Source organism: Phyllopteryx taeniolatus, chromosome 12 (assembly GCF_024500385.1).
Source record: "Phyllopteryx taeniolatus isolate TA_2022b chromosome 12, UOR_Ptae_1.2, whole genome shotgun sequence".
NCBI classification, from domain to species: Eukaryota; Metazoa; Chordata; class Actinopteri; order Syngnathiformes; family Syngnathidae; genus Phyllopteryx; species Phyllopteryx taeniolatus.
The window spans coordinates 25,137,834-25,158,634 of NC_084513.1; the positions used below are offsets into that span (position 1 = coordinate 25,137,834).

At 42.0% G+C, this 20,801-nt stretch overlaps 1 protein-coding gene and 1 long non-coding RNA gene across 3 annotated transcripts in view; one reads left to right on the forward strand and one right to left on the reverse strand.

Moving 5' to 3' along the window:
• Positions 1–20,801, reverse strand: part of gli2a (GLI family zinc finger 2a) — a 92,433-nt gene that overhangs the window by 11,290 nt on the left and 60,342 nt on the right. The window contains exons 1-5 of one of the 2 annotated variants that reach the window (XM_061792715.1): positions 18,684–18,740; positions 16,061–16,266; positions 11,594–11,791; positions 5,830–6,031; positions 5,431–5,629 (exon numbers count right to left, since the gene is read on the reverse strand). In XM_061792715.1, the coding sequence (XP_061648699.1) occupies positions 5,431–5,629; positions 5,830–6,031; positions 11,594–11,791; positions 16,061–16,142 (681 nt within the window). In that variant the 5' untranslated portion in view covers positions 16,143–16,266; positions 18,684–18,740. Of the gene's footprint in view, positions 1–5,430; positions 5,630–5,829; positions 6,032–11,593; positions 11,792–16,060; positions 16,267–18,683; positions 18,741–20,801 lie in introns of those variants that run through there. The other variant, XM_061792714.1, reaches the window with a different exon arrangement.
• LOC133486897 (uncharacterized) lies at positions 5,579–20,663 on the forward strand. The gene is made up of 4 exons (XR_009791148.1): positions 5,579–5,686; positions 19,570–19,673; positions 19,798–19,872; positions 19,947–20,663. It is a non-coding gene; the product is annotated as an uncharacterized LOC133486897 (long non-coding RNA).

The following is a 20,801-nucleotide window of genomic DNA, read 5'->3' on the forward strand; positions in this document are numbered from 1 at the left end:
ACGACCAGCTGTGGAGACTAAACAATTTAGACTGGTTTATGATCGCCCAAGCCACAGGGAAATATGAAAGAAGAGGAGTTATTACCCTTGTTAGTGAGGGGGAAGGGCCATTTGTTTATTTTAACAATGAGGGGGCTTAGATCTGCTAACGGATTCTGAACTTGACAAAAAGACAAAGAAACACATGGTTTCTCCAAGTTCTAAAGGAGCTGAGGAAAAAAGTGAACAATATTAACTGTAAACCAGCCTATAAATGTGTGTATGAAGTGGGTGGGCCCTGAATCTCACCCAGCGACTGCTGTTGGCATCTGTACAGATTTCAGTGTTCACGTGTACTGTTGGTATTTGCAAGAAGACGGAATCTCCCAGTGTTGAAAATGAGTCTGAGACAGCTACACATTGAATGTGCAACACAAAATGATTCACTGAGTGGGAAGTTTAGAGAAGGATTCACTCTAGTGTAAATTCTGGGCTGATAAAGAGAAACAGGAGACAGTAAGAAGGCAGACAGATGGAACTGCAAGAGAGTCTTGCGCATATTTCTAACCCATCATGAAAAAAATAAATACAACACAGAAGTTGTATTTAGGCAAATGTGAAGCAAGCATTTGTCCCCGAAAGTTCATTGGGTGATTGATTTTGAGATGTCAGAATTTCAGTTTTAGGTGCAGTATGTGAATATGAATGTACAGTGGCTGAAATAAGTATTTAACAAGTCACTTTTTTTCTCACTAAATATATTTCCAAAGGTGCTATTGACATACAAATTTCACCAGATGTTGGGAACAACGTAAGTAATCCATACATACAAAGAAAGTAGAACAAATAAGCTCAGAAATTAAGTTGTGTAATAATGTGAAATGACACAGGGAAAAAGTATTGAACACGCCAACTGGTATTTATTTAATACTTTGTACAAAAGCCTTTGTTTGCAATGACAGCTTCAAGACGCCTCCTGTATGGGGAAACTACTCGCATGCATTGCTCTGGTGTTCTTTTGGCCCATTCCTCCACACAAGCCGTCTTCAAATCTTGAAGGTTCTGTGGGCTTCTTTTATGGACCTTGAGTTTCAGTTCTTTCCATAGATTTTCAAACGATGCAAGTCAGGTAATTGGCTGGGCCATTCTAGCAGCTTTATTTTTTTATTTATGAAACCAATTGAGAGTTTCCTTGGCAGTATGTGTTGGATCATTATACTGCTGAAATGTCCACCCTCGTTTCATTTTCATCATCCTCATAGATGGCAGCCGTTTTTTTTCAAGAATGTCTCGGTACATTTGCCCATTCATCCTTCCTTCAATAAGGTGAAGTTTACCAGTACCATTTGCTGAAAAGCAGCCCCACACCATCATGTTCCCACCTCTGAACTTGACTGTTGGTATGGTGCTTTTAGGGTGATGTACACTGCCATTTCTCCTCCAAACGTGGTGTGCATTATGGCATCCAAACAGTTCAATTTTGCTCTCATCAGACCAGACTATATTCTCCCAGTATTTAACTGGCATGTCCAAATGTTTTTCAGCAAACTTTAAATGAGCTTTGACATGCTTTTTTTTTTTTTTTTTTCCAGCAATGGGGTCTTGCGTGGTGAGCGTGCATACAGGCCATGGCGGCGGAGTGCATTACTCACTGTTTTCTTTGTGACAACAGTACCTGCTAATTGCAGGTCTTTTTGAAGCTCTCCACAGGTGGTCCTTGGCTCTTGGACAACTCTTCTGATTATTCTTTGCACTCTTTCGTCACAAATCTTGCGAGGAGCACCTGATCACGGCAAATTTATGGTGGTATGATTGGCTTTCCACTTACGTATTATGGCCCCAGCCGTGCTGACTGGAACTTGGATATGCACCTGTAACCAATGCCATCGTTATGTTTTGCAACTATTAAGGCCTCTTTATACTCCCGCGCTCACGCGGCCAACAACACCCGCATTGCATCACATGACTGACGAATTGGCCCGCACGGCCCCTCTGTGTATCTTGACGTGCACACGGCAAAAATTGTTGCTGCGGTGATCATCTTTCCTGATTGGTCTGTTTTAGTCACAGGCTGTGATGACGTACTCAGCGTGCCCCTTGGTTCTACATAATCTACGCCGCCGCCTTCTTGATCAATTTTGCAGCACCATTAAATGTATCATCTGGTAATCTAGGTCCATTTGTTCCAGCAGACACTGTTCCACGGTCGTCATTGTTGTTGCTTTGTTCCTTGTTACTGAAAGGAACGTCAAAACGGCTACCGGAAATGGCCCAAAAAATGCAATGGAAACTCCACCCTGTGGTGTCCTAGCCAATACCAGCTGTAGCGACACCCCCGACTTGGAGGTGAACTGCAGTACATTTTCAAAACTGCGCGCGTGGGTTGCGCTCGAGTATAAAGGCAAACTACGCGCAGGACAGCTGCAGTGACGTCAGCGCGGTCACTGCCCGCACGAGTATAAAGAAGCCTTTAGTTTGCGATGGTCAGCTCTCTCTCCTCTTCCCCATCAGGAGATGTGTCTTGACTCACACCTTGGCAATGAGACCTTTTTGTAGGCTTTGTCTTGGCTTTCCATGCCTTTTTCACTTCCTTTTCTTCATGTGTTCAATATTTTCCCCCTGTGTCATTTCACGTTTTTACACACAACTTAATTTCTGATCTTATTTGTTCTACTTTCTTTGTATGTATGGATTACTTAACTTGTTCCCAAAATCTGGTGAAATCTTCAGGTCAATAGCACCTTTGGAAGTATATTTAGTGAGAAAAATGGCAACGTGTTAAATACTTATTTCAGCCCCTGTATGTGAAAAGTTCCACGACTACTGTCACAAAAGATATAAAGTGGAACCTCGATTTAACTGACCCTGATTTACCAGACTTCAGATTTAACGGACAGAAAATAGTCCAGTTGGAACTCAAAATCACCTCTTTCATGTACCAGTGCGGTAAATTTGGATGAACTTTAAAACTTTTCAAACATTTGAAAGCTTTTTTTTTTTTTAGATTTACAATAATTTCGTACTGTGGGTGTTGTTAGCCCACAAAAACAGAACAAAACAATATGTTTTTTACTGTACGTGTGTTTTTAGGCCACAAAAAAAGTGCTTCAAATTCAATTTCAAATTACAGTAGACAATCGGATTTAACGGACGACCCCTCCCACCGTTAGTCCGTTAAATCGAGGTTCCACTGTATTTCTAATCCAAACTACAAGTTTCAAGCTCGGAGATGTTCTTCTCGGCGAGGAACTGTCAGATGTTCAGGGCATTGTGAGCAGGCGCGTTGTCATGGTGAAGCATCCACATGTAGTTCTGCCACAACTCTTGCCTGTTCTCGCGCACTGAACAAGGCAAACTTCATAGGATCTCTTTGTAGCATAGCTGGTTGATTGTCTGTTTGTAGCGTGGGTTTGAAATATATCTTTTTTGACACCAGTTCTGCAACTTTTCCGACACACCATGTAGGATTCTAGCCAGGACCGACCCTGCTTCTGAGGTCAGACGACTTTGGGCATTCCCAGGGTAGTTCTCGGGCATTATTATAATTTACACTTGGAATCTCTATGGTAGCTTCCTCACTTGAAAATTATAGTTCCACCAGAATACTCCAGGTGAAAAATTACCATCTTCAGTTCCAGTAAATTTTTCTACGTGTAATCAATATTCTGAGATCAGCACTGAATAAAACAGAGGACTGAGTTTTGATTACAACAAAAATGAATTGATTGTTCATTCAAAGTCAGCATAATCAGTTTTTGATCCCAACACTTTTAATATTTGTAATGAAGTCATATATGGCAGTGTTCCCCAACCTTCTTTGCACCGTGGACCTGTTGGGAGTCGGCATTTTTCTCACGGACCGGCTGTGGTGGCGTGCATATATATATATATATATATATATATATATATATATATATATATATATATATATGTAGCTCCTCAATGAGAGTAGACTTTGAACTCCGTAAAAGTAGTTCTGTCCATGTTGAGCAGCAACCTATGATTGCATCTGTATCAGAGCGTACTTGGTGCGTGAGAGTTAACTGTTGCGATAAACCCGTATTTTAAGTAGGACTCCTGATATAGTGTTGTTTCTTCAGCAAACGTAATGAACTGAATTAGTTTATGAAATTATTTTGTTCTTTGAGCTCTCCCGCCGTTAGCCAGCTCGCTCGGACCGGAAACAGAAGCGTTCGAGTCTCGACGTGTACCCCCCTACCCACCCTTGAGGACTTGTACGCTGCCAGAACTAAGACAAGAGCGTGCAAAATCCTCTCGGACCCTCCGCATCCCGGTCACCAGCTCTTCCAGCTCCTTCCCTCAGGTAGGCGCTACCGATCAATGCAAACTAGAACTAGTAGACATTCCAACAGCTTCTTCCCTCTTGCAATCAACTTCTTAAACACCTAACCTACAATTCCATTTCAACATGCTGGCAATTTTTTGACTTGAGTTTGTTGTCACATTTCTGTGGGCCCAATTATACATTACTCGTGCACTCACTGTATTTGTCTCGCCACGCTGCACTATTTGCATATCTGTTGTTGACCAATACTGGCCACTCATACCAGAGTAGCATCTGCTCCATTTGCACACTGATTGAGGAGTATCTGCAACATTTGCACAACCAACATTGTCCCAGATTATAGCACTACTCGTCACTTTAAACCAAAATACACTCCTTGAAGTCTCGGCGGCCTTTGCACAATGGTCATTGCACCGGACTATTGCTATATTAGTCATTCGAACTGCTCTCAGTGCTAGAGGACTCTGCATCTTTTTGCACAATTGTCAAAAAAAATAAAATAAAAATGTACCGGCTTTACCAGATAACTAGCAACCCTTTACTGCTCAGTGACTGTTTTTTTGTCAATGTCTTTATGTGTCAAAAGTGTTCTCTGTCAATTGACTGTCTGTTGTCGTACTAGAGCGGCGGAGACAAATTCCTTGTGTGTTTTTTGGACATACTTGGCAAATAAAGATGATTCTGATGAGACGCGCAGCTGGTGCGGCGAAGAAGATCCGGTCAATTTTCAAAATAAAACATGTTGACAAGCGAATGCAATACAACAGAAATTACATTAATTGGTCATTCTTTCTCTGCGGCCCGGTAACAAATGCCTCCCGGCCCGGTACCGGTGGTTGGGGACGACTGATATATGGTATTTATGGCTCCTCTCGTATTTCAATGTGCTGTTTAATTAAATAAACAATTATTGCATTAACAGATAGAAGAATTGGTCTCATAAAACATATGAAATACAGTATGTGGACAGTGAAAATGTGTCTTTTAATATCTTTGACTTGCTGAGTTTGATGTTAATGCACGCTGTTCATTCTCTGATTAGAGAACAGCCGTGTCAATAAACCTCATCTTTCTAGGAGACATGAGAAGATATCCATCAATAGTATCGGTCAAACATTCAGGCTTATCAGTCATTCCAGTCCCACCTGATTAGCTTCTGAGTTGGTGCTGTTATGGGAGGTGGACAAAGGCGGAGTGGCCAGGGAATGTTGACGGGCAGAGAACGAGGACAGTGGTGGTTGAATGAGAGGGGGGGTGTGGCCAAAGGCATTCAGGCCCCTCTGCTGAGACAACAACTGCTGATACGCCACCGGGTTAATGGGATGAGGGAAACTGAATGATGGGCTGGCATAGAAAGAAAAGGAAAGGCCATTACATCACAGGAACGAGGAACACATTTTGGTATGTACACAGAAAAGTCACTCCTAAAACTTACAAGGCTCTTGGCAGATGAGTATAACCTTATCTGATCAAGGAATTCTGCTCCAGTTTGTATCTCTGCAGAGTATGTTTTGATGATATACAGTATAATTGCTTCTACATACCTCATTCCTCCAACTGAGAGGTGCCCGTAAGAGCTGCTGGCAGCTGAACTCGAGCGGGAGTTATTGATGTAGGCAACCAGGGAGTTGGGTGAGGTGCGGATCATGGTCTGCAGGTCAATGCTGGCATCTGATAGTGGAGAGATGGATAGTGCCCTCTTCCTGCTCAGTCGTGGTGTCATCCGGGGACTGGAGAAACGTGAAACTGTACACAAACCAAAAAGCCAAGATTACAGTACAGTGATCCCTTGCTATATCGTGGTTCACTCATTGCGGATTCACTGCATGGTAATTTTTACAAAATGTTTTAAATATAGGTCAGTGTAGTGGTGTTACTTACTTGCCACCTCTTTGTTACAGCTAGCTTCCTTGGCTGTATGATTTTAACGTGGCAGCACTGACTCATATAAGGTCAGTTGGGCTCTTAATCTTTGCATAAAAATGAGCTCTTAATATTTGCAATACAAGAAAATTTACAGAGTAATCTCAACTCATACACTTGGTCAGTCACCGAATCGCTTGAGGATACAAATAACATGACTGGCATGCCACTGTTTAAAACACAAGCCACAGTCCAGTTTTAATCATTTAAATAAAATGGCAAATACCAGCCTTAGCCCGACGAATAGCTAATGGACACACTCGTAATAATATCGACAGGAACAAATGCAATTAAAGAGCAACATTTAGCTTGATTTTCTCCAACGACAGCACTGGAGTTAAAAACCTCATCACAATGAATTCCGGGTTCTCATAATGCTTTTCGCTGACCACATTGTCAGGGTGAGGAACGGTGTCATTGCTTTGGGCAGGAAATGGCCTGTTTCCCCAATGTCTTCACGGCTTTTTGTCCATGTCAGCTAAAATAGGCATGTGCTCATGCACAGTGTGTGGATGGTGACCTAAAGTATCACATATTGGCATTAAATTGCACGTATGAAACATAAATGTATACAATAATACAATAAATAAGTGGTCGCTACATTGCAGATTTCACTTACTGTGGGGGTTTTCCGGAACATAACCCCCGTGATACACGAGGGATTACTGCATGCTTCCTAAATAATAAGAATATGTTGTCCAACAATCAAATGCTTCAGTAACCATATGAGCAATTTCCCATACACTAATCCTCTTTAACTTAAAACAGTGGAAGCCAGCATTACCTTGAATAAAATAAATCCCCCAGCATATCCATAGAGGTCACATCTAGCCTTTAGCTAGGCTACACTATCTCTCGCATCTCTTACTTGCACAAACAGCCCTCCTGTTAAACATTTGCATCCTCTAATGCATAATGAATCCCCACCAATCTTTCCCAGTAATTACCATGATAACAATCACTTTCAGACCACTCCAAGTTAAACGGAGGCAATTTAAACAAATTGATCTCAGAATACCATTATAAAGACGAAAACCTGACTCAGACAGATCGGGAACATAGCCAGCTGCTGGATTTAGTTGTTAACAGTATTTGTATCTTATGCTTGTAGTAAAAAACAGTAATAGGAAATAATGGGAGTACTTTCTCATGAACTTGAATAAAATGCTGTTTATTTTTCCATACTCACTTTTGCTCTTTCTCAGAGACAGATCTCTTGTGTGGATCAACAGCTGCTGATTTATAGCGTGGGAGGATAGAAAGCAGGACTAGTTGTTTGAGCGCACATGTAATTAGGTCTTACAGCAGACATTATCAGAGGTGTGAGAGGCAGGAAACTCTTAATGGGCACATCACAATTCACCTACGTCCATGCGGTAACCTGACACAGTTTCTACACCTTGACTCCTGTCAATACGTAGCAATGACAGAGTTGCCGGTGGCGCTCAGAACAGTTCCAGCCAAATGAATCCTGGCACCATAACTACTGTGCCAGACCCAGAGCAATAAACTTGGGTCTTACTACCAAAACTATTATGTTTGGAGGTGGTTGTCGTAAAGTAAGACATATGCACCTGGTTAAAAGGCCCGTGGAATGCAACGGCAATTTGGGGGATAAACCGCAAAAAGGGAACTATAGCAAAGACTCAGAAGTATTTTAAAAGCAACAATGCCATATGCCTCTTCGCTATATTAAAGAAAGATTTTCTTTAATTTCATGTGTGGCAAGCAAACGTTTTATCAGGAATCGTGGGCGCGGATCTCATTGTTACAGTCAATGCTTCAAAAGGATTGTGCATGTAGCTGTGATGATTTGTATTTTTTTTTTGCAATATAGTATAAAGTAGGAAACACGCCTCACAGTCTGGCAGCCTGGTAACCTGGCGCTGGCCTCGGCCCTCTGGGCGCTTTGCCCAAATCAAAGCGCTCTCCTCCATCTTCTAACCACCTCTTCAAGCTACACCCTAACTCTCAAGGAGTTGTGATGGCTCCAGCTAACAAGTAATATGCTGTTCTTCGGGCTTAACAAATGAAAAGGCTAGTTTCTAAGATAGGAGTTGTGGCAAAGGATGTCATTGGTCAAAGCTAAATTTTCCTGGAATAAACTGTCACTCTTTGGAAATGAGTGTTTTATAGGTGCCGCCTATAATTGAAATGGTGAGTTCCGGCATGGAGTAAGAAAACAGATGTGCAGGACATGGTTGCTCAGAAATGTGCACTCATTCCAAATAGTGCGTGTGCGCGCGCGTGTGTCTGTGTGTGTGTGTGCGCCTCACATGTAATATCGCTCTGTGGGAATACAACGAGAGCCGGTTGTACTTGTAATTGTGGGACCTGCATTTGTATGGAGGCATAAGCACGCACTCTGATATAAACAGAATAATCATTTTACAAAGCATGGTAGTAAATAGTGTGTGCTTCTGTGCTTGTTGTAGAATTTTGCAAAAGGTTGTGCAAATCGCTAAAGCTAACGTTTCTCTTCCTCACTCTAATCACACGGATACTACAAAGTTCTGCAAACAACCAGTCATCGCTCATAATAATCTTTCTTATCCCAAAAATCATTTCAGGTGATCTAAACAAAATATGAAACTTGTTTTGTGTAAGAAGTACAGGCTTTGCGACTCATTTATAAAGATCAAGACGCTGTTGAAAGTTTGCAGCAGAGCTGCTAAGAGGTGTCTCTTTGACCTTAAACAGTCTTTGGCATGCCTCCCTTGCCCTTGATATAGGTAAATAAAACCTCATCTTACTCCCTCTCTGCAAAGATGAACAGGACCTACTCTACGTTAGAGTAACACCCATGCCAGACTTCTCGAATTGATGCCAGCAGGACTTAAGCCCTCCACATCGACAGCCAGCCAACCCCATGGGCACCAAGAATGGCGAAATGTATATTTTCCCTGGTAAATTTGACAAATACTAACAGTGTGATTTTCTATTAGCAAAGGAACTTGCACTGAGTCCTATATGAGCCCTGACTGTCCAAACCAAACGCTGCTGTTGTGATTAACAGTGTGTTTATGCACACACTCACACAGATGTGCTCATGAACCAACATAGAGTTTGTGTGTATACTGTAAAAGCCCCACCTCCCAATGGCCTCAGCACCACATCAGTACGCACAACTATCTCCCTTGCCCCAACTACTTCATCAACACTGAGATCTCTCTTTCCCCAGGATGGTAGACATTTACCTTGGCTGCTGCTTTTGTCATGGGAAGCTCAACACTTTCCTAAAAGCCAACCTGATATTTTTCTGCCCACCCATGCCTTACAGCCTCTATTGCAAACTTGATTCTGAATGCCGCCCTTTGTAAAATCCATCCATCCATCCATTTTCTGAGGCGCTTCTCCTCACGAGGGTCGCGGGCGTGCTGGAGCCTATCCCAGCTATCATCGGGCAGGAGGCGGGGTACACCCTGAACCGGTCGCCAGCCAATCGCTGAGCACATAGAAACCAACAACCATTCGCATTCACATTCACACCTACGGGCAATTTAGAGTCTTCAATTAACCTAGCACGCATGTTTTTGGGATGTGGGAGGAAACCGGAGTGCCCGGAGAAAACCCGCGCAGGCACGGGGAGAACATGCAAACTCCACACAGGCGAGGCCGGGACTTGAACCCCGGTCGTCAGAACTGTGAGGCAGATTTACTAATCAGTCGGCTACCGTGCCGTCCATTTGTAAAATGTGTGTTATTTTTTTTTTTACCTTTACATGGACGGTCATGTGCCAGTGCTTGTGTTAATCATGATTTATTAATCAATGCCATTATCCAGAGCAGTTTTAACGGCAGCACAGTCCAATGTATAGCGCTCATGTCTTATGTAGTGCTTATCAAGCTGTATTAATTTGAAGTTTTGGTCTTTCTAGATTTCTCTGAAACTTTAAAATCACATTGATGATATGGCAATAATTTATATGTTTAGTCTTACAAGTGTTTCAACTCAATAAATAAATCAATATTAAAGAGAATTACAAAGTCTGCATTTATTGCTGATACTTTACACAATATCAAGTATTGATATTGATACTCTTTGCATTATAAGCATATCTTCTTGGGTCTACATTCTGATAAGTTGAAGTAAATCCTAATAAGGTCTATAGCCATGTAAAAGATACAATCCTGACAGAGCACTCTGTGAAAGAGTTCAATAAAAGGTCTAGAAATGTTATTTCTCCGAAGTAAACCAGCAGTGTAAGTAGAAGGTGTCTGATGACCCATACTTCGGGGTCACTGAGTCCTCCTACGTTTTGCGGTGGGTCTACTGAATATTCCTGTACAGTATATGCAAAGTGATTTTTTTGCCATCATTTTATCTGTGTTGCCATCCAAAGCAAACACCAAGTGATGAAGCACATATTGACCACCTCAGCCACTACTCGTCTTCTCTTACCCTGGCAGTAAATAAGGTCTTTGATTCAGGCTGAGGCGGCCAGCGCAGACCATTAGATGGCTGCCTGGGTCTATATGGGCCCTGTGTGCTCTCAAGGCCGCAATGCGAGCGCCTTCATGCAGGTACAAGGCCAACTCGCGACCGCATCATCACCACTAGGATGATGGAACACAAAATAAAGTCACTGGGATGGCCCCAGTCAGTGTAAGCACAGCATTGGAGCATGTAGTGGTGGATGGGGGTATTAGAGTAAATAGTCTATCCAAACAGCAGCACAGTGGTGGTCACTGAGGCGGGTGGAGGAAGAGAAGAAGAACACCTTGTAATCATTTTTTCTTTTTTTTTTTGGTGCTCTTTTTGCAGCTTACCTGCACGAGAGGATGACTGCATTTGTGTCTTTCTGTGAACATCCAAAGTCAGAGGTGGGTGGGGGATGTGGAGCAATATTTGTATGGATGGGTGGTTGGACAAGAATGAAAGACAAGAGTATTGGATTATATCCCATTGGAAAACGGATTGCACCCTGTGCTATCGATCAGCAACTTTTACTGGCAGTGTAAAAGGGGAATGCTTTGAAGCTTCAGTCCCACCATGATTCGTCTTACATGTTCCATTCCATCAAAATCCCATTTCCGAAGTCCAAATGAATCTTTTACCTTGTTGAAATTTGACATTTATACGGTTGGTTGATTGAACGCAAAAGGCATTAAATGGCATTGGGCTTGCAAAACGACCACATCAGATTTTGGTGTCGTGACATACAAATGTGTTTCGTGTTTGGTACGTGATTGGTGAAGCGGGGCCGCTGCCATACCAGCAATAAAATCCATTTCAAATAGTTGCATTTTTAACATTTAAATGCTATTTAATAGTATTAATTAAACTACACGACAGCCAAAGCTGCACTCAAAAAAATGGAAACAGATAACAAACAAACATATCACCATATTAACTCATTAACACCACCTAAAACTTGTTCTTACCATCCACTGGACTGATGTAATCTGGTAAATGGGCCGCCGCTGCTGCCGCCGCCGCCGCACTGCTCTGCATCAAGAGGTCGCCATATGGGTTTCGCTGGCTGGCACTGGCCATCAGATGGTAGTATTCTGTGGGGTTTGCCCCCGGTGGTGGTGGAGGGAGAGTGAAGAGGGCTCGGTCTTTTAAGTGTTCATGGGTAACTGTCGGAGAAATGGGAACCACAAAATCAGTTCAGGACTAATAGATTATTTTTTGTGAAACCTCAACGTTAAATCTCGATAAAACACAGTAAAAAGAAGCAGTTCCACCAGTACAGAGGAAACAAATAACTTTTTGCCATACTCATTTGAATCCCCAAAGGAAAATTCAATTGTGTCTGCTCTATATTTTGTTTCATGCATACACCACACAAAGAAACAATTCAAATACAAGCAGGCAAGGGAGACGTCACGGCGATGGGCCAGCGAAAGGTGTTGTGCCTTCACGGGTGCCCAGGAAGAAGACAAGAAACTCTCCAGATATCAATCCAATGTTCCCAATTTTCATATTGTTTAAATTTGGACCTAATGTTGTTGCTGCTGAGTAAATTAAAACGGGTATATCTACCCGCTGTCCCTCTACTCTGTCGCCCCATCTCAACCCAACCGGCTAACACAGAGAGGGTGGGTCCTGTTCGACGTTTCTTCATTTCCGTTCCCTCCGTGCTTGTCCGTGTGGGGTTCAGTTGTTTTTTTTCATATATACAACATATATAAAATGTGTGAGGAGTGATATTCTTGACCTGCTCAATGTGTAAAGTGCCCTTCGATAACATCCGTTGTGAATTAGTGCTACATACTGTAGATAAAATTGACTTGACTTGTATGACTGCAAAGTTGGAAGGAAACCTTAAGACTTGAAGGTAGGCGCTTGGGTCGCTGTCTCACGGCCACCACTCGTGGTCAAACAACTTTTCAGGCTTTTGTTTGCCCATCTCTGACATTGGTGTGCATTTTTGACAGGCTAAATTTAGCCACAAGATTAAAGTAGTAAGCAGATGGATGGAAGAGGTCTGCGTTTCCTCTTCTCCCACTGCCTATCACACCTCAGTAGTTAGAAGTTTGTGGACAGCGATATGGGCTTTGGTGGATTAATATGCATACTGGTAGAAAGTCAGTGGACTTTGGATTGGGATCACCGCATATACTGGGTAAGCAAAACGTGATGCCCCTCCCCCTCTCCCAATCACACACAGACATGGCCTACGTATAAGCTTACACATAAACTTAAAAACTTGATTAATCCGCACCTATTATTCTATAACAGTTGTAACAGCAGACAGACTGTCTGTGCTCCAACAGTAGCGCTTCAATTGTACAGTGTGACTTTTGGCTTAAGATTGTTTGTGTGTGACCCCATTGACCAGAGGTGGGAGTCAGCCACATATTGTACGTGCAAGTCACAAGCAAGTCTGAAGTCATAACCTTCAAGTCTCAAGGAAATCCCAAGCAAGTTGAGTCAAGTCACTACCTGGTTTAAGCGATTTGCAAGTCAAGTCATATAATCTTGCTCCAGCAATAACTCGGAGCTTGCCATCATTCCGGGAGGATCGACGAAGGAACTCCAACCGGTGGACGTCGGTGTAAACAGGGCGTTCAAAGTGAAGTTGCGAGCGGCGTGGGAGCCATGGATGACAGATGGCGAACACAGCTTTACTAAGACGAGGAGGCAGCGCCGGGCGAGTTACGCTACAATTTGTGAATGGATTGCGGATGCTCGGGCTAACGTGTCTGCTTGAACTGTTGTTCGAGCTTTCGTAAAAGCCGGCATCATTTCTGAGGAGCCGCACGGCAACGAGACTGACTCCGACAATGACGAGAGGGAACCCGACGTGTTAGATGGAGAACTTGCTTAGCTGTTCATTTCGGATACAGAACATGAGGACTTTGATGGATTGGTGGATGAGGATTAATCAAAAACTAACGTGAGTACATTGTTAAATAGTTCAACAAAGTACAACCGAACTCAGTTTTGCTCCCTTTTTAAAAACATTGTTTTAGCGTGCATGCATGTTACCGTATGTTTTAAGATAGCCTATGTTTTACCGTGCCTGCGCTCAATAATACTGTGCGCCTTATGTATGTGTTAAAAACAGAAATAGACCCCGTAACTGAGACTGCGCCTTTTAATACGGTGCAACTTATGGTCGTGAAAATACGGTACATGACAAATTTGGTCTTTCACGATTGCACTATGTCGGACTACTGCAATAAAATCTTGTATTCTGATACCACCGCATCCCATTTTTTACAATCACTGGGCTTCAGCTTGTCAACTCAAACGAGACCAGATACACTCGTTACCATGGCGACGACAACAATAATGGATCGCGCGTGTGTTTATAAGAACAAAATGGAGAAAAACGTGTGTTGGTGGTCACCGGTGCTTGGGAGAGGGCGTTCGTTTAAGGCTTGCTTGAGGTATGTTCACATACTTTTAAAATGATACGGCTCGCAAGCAGGCAACAAAACGTTGTGTAGCCTAGCAAGCTAGTGCGAGCACTAACGGTTGTAAGCGAACATGCAGGCGTTCTGTCGAATCATGCTCTAAAGTTTTGGTGTGTGTGAAGTAATTTAACTACAATAAAGTAATTTCATTACAGTAAGTTAGCACCCATTATTTCTGTCATGTTTTTAATGTTGGTTTGACCTGACTGATCTGACGAGAGCAGTGATTTCCAACGTTTATGGAGCCAGGCACATATTTTACAATTGCAAAATCTCACGGCACACCAACAAACAAAAATGTCACAAAGAGTGGATACATTAATTACTGTAAGTACTTCCTGCCATCTAATAGAAGACCATTCATTTGTTCTGTCTGTCACTATGCCTCACTGGCATAAATAGATAAAATATACATTATTTATTGTAAATATAATTTTTTTGAGAAATTAAGTACACAAGTATATACAGTAAAATAACAAGTAATTTAAATAGACACATTGCTCCATCTTGTGATCGGACCGGTGATCGTTTTTTTTAAACTCGCTGATCGGTCCCAAAAATCCTGATCGTGTAAAGCCTAGTCTCAATTTTAAAAACATAGTGCAGACAGCTTTATCACAGAGCCGACACAACAGATGACATTTTAATGGTGACACTTCAATAAACACGTTCAGTAGTACGAAAATTATATTCACACGCAGCTACTCACAATTTGTACAGTACTGATTGTAATTTATAGTAATCCCACACAGCTGTCTTAATTAAAATGCACATTTCCAACACGAAACGAGATTCATTGTCAAGTCATGCAGTTCAATTCAAAGTGAAGTCTCCTGGCCACAGGTTACATCTGTGGTTTCCTTGGCCTTCCAAAAAATAATAAACACAGAAGTGGAAACGTTTTTTTGGACAGCAAATAATAAACAAGACACTCTTACCAGCATGAAACGATTGAAAGCTATTTTACTGATTATATAAAGTAGGTAAAATGTTTTGGCAAGGATGAATGTTTCTTGCAATGAATATCTGTTGTGCTCATCAATACTGTATGCCAATGTCATGGCAATACATGTACTTCAGTAAAGTCGGGTCTTGGGAACTCTTTATTGTATTTGCCTAAATAGTAATACTACGAGGGTCGGTCAAAACGTAATCAGCCCAATTTCCCTCTAGCGTTATCTATTGCAATAGAAAAGCAATATATGCATAGAAATAAAGCCAAGAAAGTGCTGATTTCATCCCTACTTTTCAATATACAGTAATCTCTCTTTTTATCATCACCGGCTGTCCATCGATGAACACTGTATGCCATCTTCGAAAAATTCACGAGGCTGCGCTTTCAACCAGTTTTTGTCCAGCTAGCTTAATTTGTTTATCATCAAATAAGTGCTAACGTCTTCTTTTAAAGGTCCAAAAAGGTGATAATCTGATGGTGCCGAATTAGTTGAGTATGGGGGTTGGGCTATGGCTGCTGTCCAGCCAAAGGAACCGATAACTTCACGAGTTCCTTTACTTGTCAAGGAGGTCACTTAAAGCAGGCTCTTGCTCTTCACCTTTGAAAATATTTAATGGTGGTTCTTCTTCCAAAGCAAGAAATTCATTCGCATTTCTCTGCTTCTGACCGGCGTTAATTAGGAATCCTACTTGTGCTTTAGACAGGACACGAAGAGGAGAGGCTTAAAGAAAACTTTTCTTTTTTAAATAAACCTTCAAACAAGTATTTAAACTACAAAATTCTCAAAAAATATTCAAGTTTGAACATTTAGTAGGTTAAATTCAAATGGGCTCATTACTTTTTGATTGCCTCTCGTATGTCTGCTATAAGCCGTCTTGTCAATGCATGATAGGGTCTGATAAAAGGCTTCCGAATGAGATAGAATGACTTTTCTTGGTGCTGGAGTTGTTTTAAATAAATTGCTGCAAAATTCCTTTGAAATGTTTATATTTTGTTGTACTACACTACAGGTGTATGGTGGGTCTCACCTTCGGCAGGGCTCAGTCCTCGTGCCGCAGAGATCATGGAGAGGGTGGGGCTTCCATGTACTGAGCGCAGGTAATGCTCCATGTGGGGGCTGACGTAGGGATGTGGAGGGTTGAATGGAGACTCACCCGGCCCCGTCGGTGCATGAGGTGATAGACGAATTAAGGAGATATCTGAGATTACTGGACTGCCAGTTAGTCCGGGAGCTCTGTGGGGAGAAGAAACACACAGGCCATATCAGACGGCATTTTCGCAACTTTTTCCTTGCTCGCTGTCAGTGGCCAAAGTGGGATGGGGAGTTGATATCAACAATCAAGAATTTAATGGCTTCCATTGTGGTATCTGATGTGGAACGCTGCCAGCTGCAACCAATGTTCATGCGCCTCTGTTTTGAAAGCAAATGTTGCTGGCATCCTGATGTCGCCACACATTTAATTATGTTTATGAGTAAACCCGCATAGGCTGTCTGAACGTGCAGTTTGGACAGAGCATTGTCCGCCTGAGCTAGTTCTGTCTGAAATCGATAGGAGTCTAAGTCCCCGTCAACTGTTACGTTTCTGATGCACCAATTAACTGGGGCTAATGTGTGAAAGTGGCTAACAAGAATATGACAATTTTAGATTAACTGTTGACAAAGAGAGACAGAGTGATGAGATGGGGAATCGAGGGACGTGAACTGATCAGCACGTATTGTGCTCAGACTGATCTTTGGTACAATGATAGACAAACTATAGTGGACCTGAAATAGCTCCAGTTTTTGTCTGCTTACATGCTATCATTTCACCATTTCCTCAAGCTAATACAAAGTAATCTTTTTAGTTCACCTTCTCTTATTTGGGCCCCGAAGGTGCAGACAAGTCAAGACAAAAGCCTTTCATCAATGTGTCAGGAAGTCTTGTTTGGTTTGGCAAAACACATCTAGCATTACAATGTGAATGATAAAATCCTTCAGGGGTTGCCTCTAGCCACCTTCAACAGAACAGAGAGCCTTGTTGGAATTCTCAGATAGTTCTCCAGTCTCATCAGAAAATACATTACATTTGTCATATCTTAGTGTGTAAGCAGAAGATCTGTTTGCTGAAAAAAAAGAGTGGTTTAATTCTTATTCCGTTGAGCGGTAAAACTCTAGATGCGAGTGCGGACCGCTGGCAGTGGCGCTGACATTGTGTTCTTTAGCACTGATAAGCAGTCTGTTGCTCCTCTGTGTGTGGTAACAACACCTGGTAGCCCTAAAAGACTCTTGCGATGAATTAAGGATATGTAGATCACCATATTATGCCCATAATCAACTTGAAGTTCTGCCAATTTGAGAGCCTTCCTCATAAATTAAGCGGATTAAAAAAACAGAATGACTATCCAGTTTGAACAATTAACATACTGTTCAGAAAAGTTAATAATATGGCAGAAATAATTTAGATACAGTACCTGCATTTAATACTACATTGGACATCAAGGCAATTTTAGGCTTTTATTTTGAAGTTTGCCCCACAGCGCATTGCTAGCGCTTAATGAAGGCTTAACCATACATTCGCCCCCTGGTGGCTGACTGACTAGGTTGTGGGCACTGCTGCATATGAAGCACTTTTCATATGTAGCAGTGCCCGCATTTTAAAATCGCTGACGATCAGGCTCAGCCAAAATCGTATATATATATATATATATATATATATATATATATACACACAGTGGCTCAATAATATATAAATAAATACATATTTAACACATTTTTCTCATTAAATATATTTCCAAACGTGCTATTGACATGAAATTTTCACCAGATGTTGAGAACAACCCAAGTAATCCATACATAGAAAGAAAGTAGAACAAATAAACTCAGAAATTAAGTTGTGTGTAATAATGTGAAATGGCACAGGGAAAAAGTATTGAACATGCCAACTGGTATTTATTTAATACTTTGTACAAAAGCCTTTGTTTGCAATGACAGCTTCAAGACACCACCTGTATGGAGAAACTAGTCGTATGCATTGCTCTGGTGTGATTTTGGCCTATTCCTCCTCACAAGCAGTCTTCAAATCTTGAAGGTTCTGTGAGCTTCTTTTATGAACCTTGAGTTTCAGTTCTTTCCATAGATTTTTGATTGGATTCAAGTCAGGTGTTTGGCTGGGCCATTCTAGCAGCTTTATGTTTTTCTTTGAAACCAACGAGAGTTATCTTGTCAGTATGTTTTGGGTCATTATCCTGCTGAAATGAAAACCCTTGATTCATTTTTATCATCCTCGTAGATAGCAGCAGATTTTTGTCAAGAATGTCTCTGTACATTTGCCTATTCATCCTTCCTTCAATAATGTGAAGTTTACCAGTACTGTTTTCTGAAAAGCAGCCCCACACCATCCTGTACCCACCTCTGAGCTTCACTGTTGGTATGGTGTTTTTAGAGTGATGTCTAGTGCCATTTCTTCTCCAAACGTTATGGCATTATGGCATCCAAACAGTTACATTTTGCTCTCATCCGATCAGACTATATTCTCCCAGTATTTAACTGGGTTGTCCAAATGTTGTTCTGCAAACTTTAAACGAACTTTGACATGCTTTTTTTTTTTTCAGCAAAGGGGTCTTGCGTGGGAAGCGTGCATCCAGGCCATGGCGGTGGAGTACATTACTCACCGTTTTCCTTGTGACAACAGTGCCTGCTAATTCCAGGTCTTTTTGAAGCTCTCCACAGGTGGTCCTTGGCTCTTGGACAACTCTTCTGGTTATCCTTTGCAATCCTCTGTCAGAAGTCTTGCGAGCAGCACCTGATCGAGGCAAATTTATGGTGGTATGATTGGCTTTCCACTTACGTGTTATAGCCCCAACCGTGCTGACTGGAACGTTCAGAAGCTTAGATTTGCTCGTGTAACCGATGCCATCATTATGCTTTGGAACAATTAGTTTGCGATGGTCTCGAGACAGCTCTCTGCTCTTACCCATCATGAGATGTGTCTTGACTCACACCTTGGCAATGAGACCTTTTTGTAGGCCATCAATTAGGATTTAACCAGCTGATATTCATTTGCACTGACAAAGAGCTAGATTGTTGTTTGATTATTGATAGATTTTAGGTGTTGTTTTGGCTTTACATGCCTTTTTGGAACTTCCTTTTCTTCATGTGTTCAATACTTTTCCCCTGCGTCATTTCACATTTTTACACACAACTTAATTTCTGAGCTCATTTGTTCTTCTTCCGTTGTACGTATGGATTACTTGGGTTGTTCTCAACATCTGGTGAAATTTTCCAGTCAATAGCACCTTTGGAAGTATATTTAGCGAGAAAAAATAAATACTATAGTGTTAAATGTGTATTTTAGCTGCTGTATTGGTGTGTGCGCTGCACAGGGTCAAATGGGGGTGACATGAGCTGGCATCCACCTATGTGATGTTGTCCAACATGACAGTTTCCTTGAACGCAGACGCTTTCGCTTGGGCTATAGCTATTTCTTTCTCTATGGGCAATTTTTCAATTGAAGCCTCCAACTGATATATTTCCCTTCTATCTGGTGCTCCTGTTTAGCGAACAACAATCTTGCTTTTGGCTGCTTCGACTTGCTACTGGACTTGGAAAGCTTCCTGATGACTCAGAGCGACTTGATGCTACAGCGCAGGATCGAGTCTCGAGTGAGATTAGTTTTTCATCCATAGTGCAATGTGGTTTTGACTTGCTGTGTGAGTCAAGCCAAACATCACAGTATCTGCTCGTGATCACTGTCTTTTCACTGTACTGTCTCCCACTTCTCGTTAGTGATGATAGGACCTAACCGTCAACGTCAACATTTGAGAAAGATACGGCACTGGAGACTGAAAGTTGTGTCCACAGGTACAATGTATGATCCTTTGTCATTTTCTTTCCCCATCCATCCATCCATTTTCCGTACCGCTTATCCTCACTAGGGCCGCGGGAGTGCTGGAGCCAATGCCAGCTGACTTTGGGCGAGAGGCAGGGTACACCCTGAACTGATCGCCAGCCAATCACCGGGCACATATAAACGAACATCCATTCACACCTATTTTAGAGTCTTCATTTAACCCAGCATGCATGGGGAGAACATGCAAACTCCACACAGGCGAGCCTGGATTGGAACCCAGGTCCTCGGAAGTATGAGGCAGATGTGCTAACCAGTCGGCCATCTCTATTTTGTGAAACTACAAGCAAATGGAAAATTCATTTTTACAAATATACTCACACTCTCAAGCTCAGGCAGAGTACATTTCAATAAAGTTGTTCAAATAACAATCAAATGAATTGTTTTTTACTTGACAGTGGTGTCTGTAATTTTGGTCTGCTTAATCATGCGTTCACATCATTTTAAACGCTGAGATTTGCGCCACGATAACAACCCCAGATGCCAAAACCCTCATCCGTGCATTCGTTTCTTCTAGAGTTGACTACTGCAATGTCCTACCCCAATGTACCACAAAAAACAACAACAACAAAAGAAAAACTACAGTTTGTGCAAAATAGTGCTGCCAGAATATTCACTTGCACCAACATATTTAATAGCATCACCCCTGTCCTGAGAGTAAGTCCCTTCATTGGCTACCTATTCAGGCCAGATCAGACTTCAAGGTCCTACTATTGGCCTACAAATGTCTTCATGGCCAAGCGCCGTCCTTTCTCTCTGACCTATTCACCCCTTTCTGTCCCCCCCCCCCCCCCCCCCCCCCCATCCCCTTCGCTCACAAGATTCTAGCTACTGTACCTCACTCTCCCACATATTCATAAAAAAAAAACCTTTGGGATGTAGG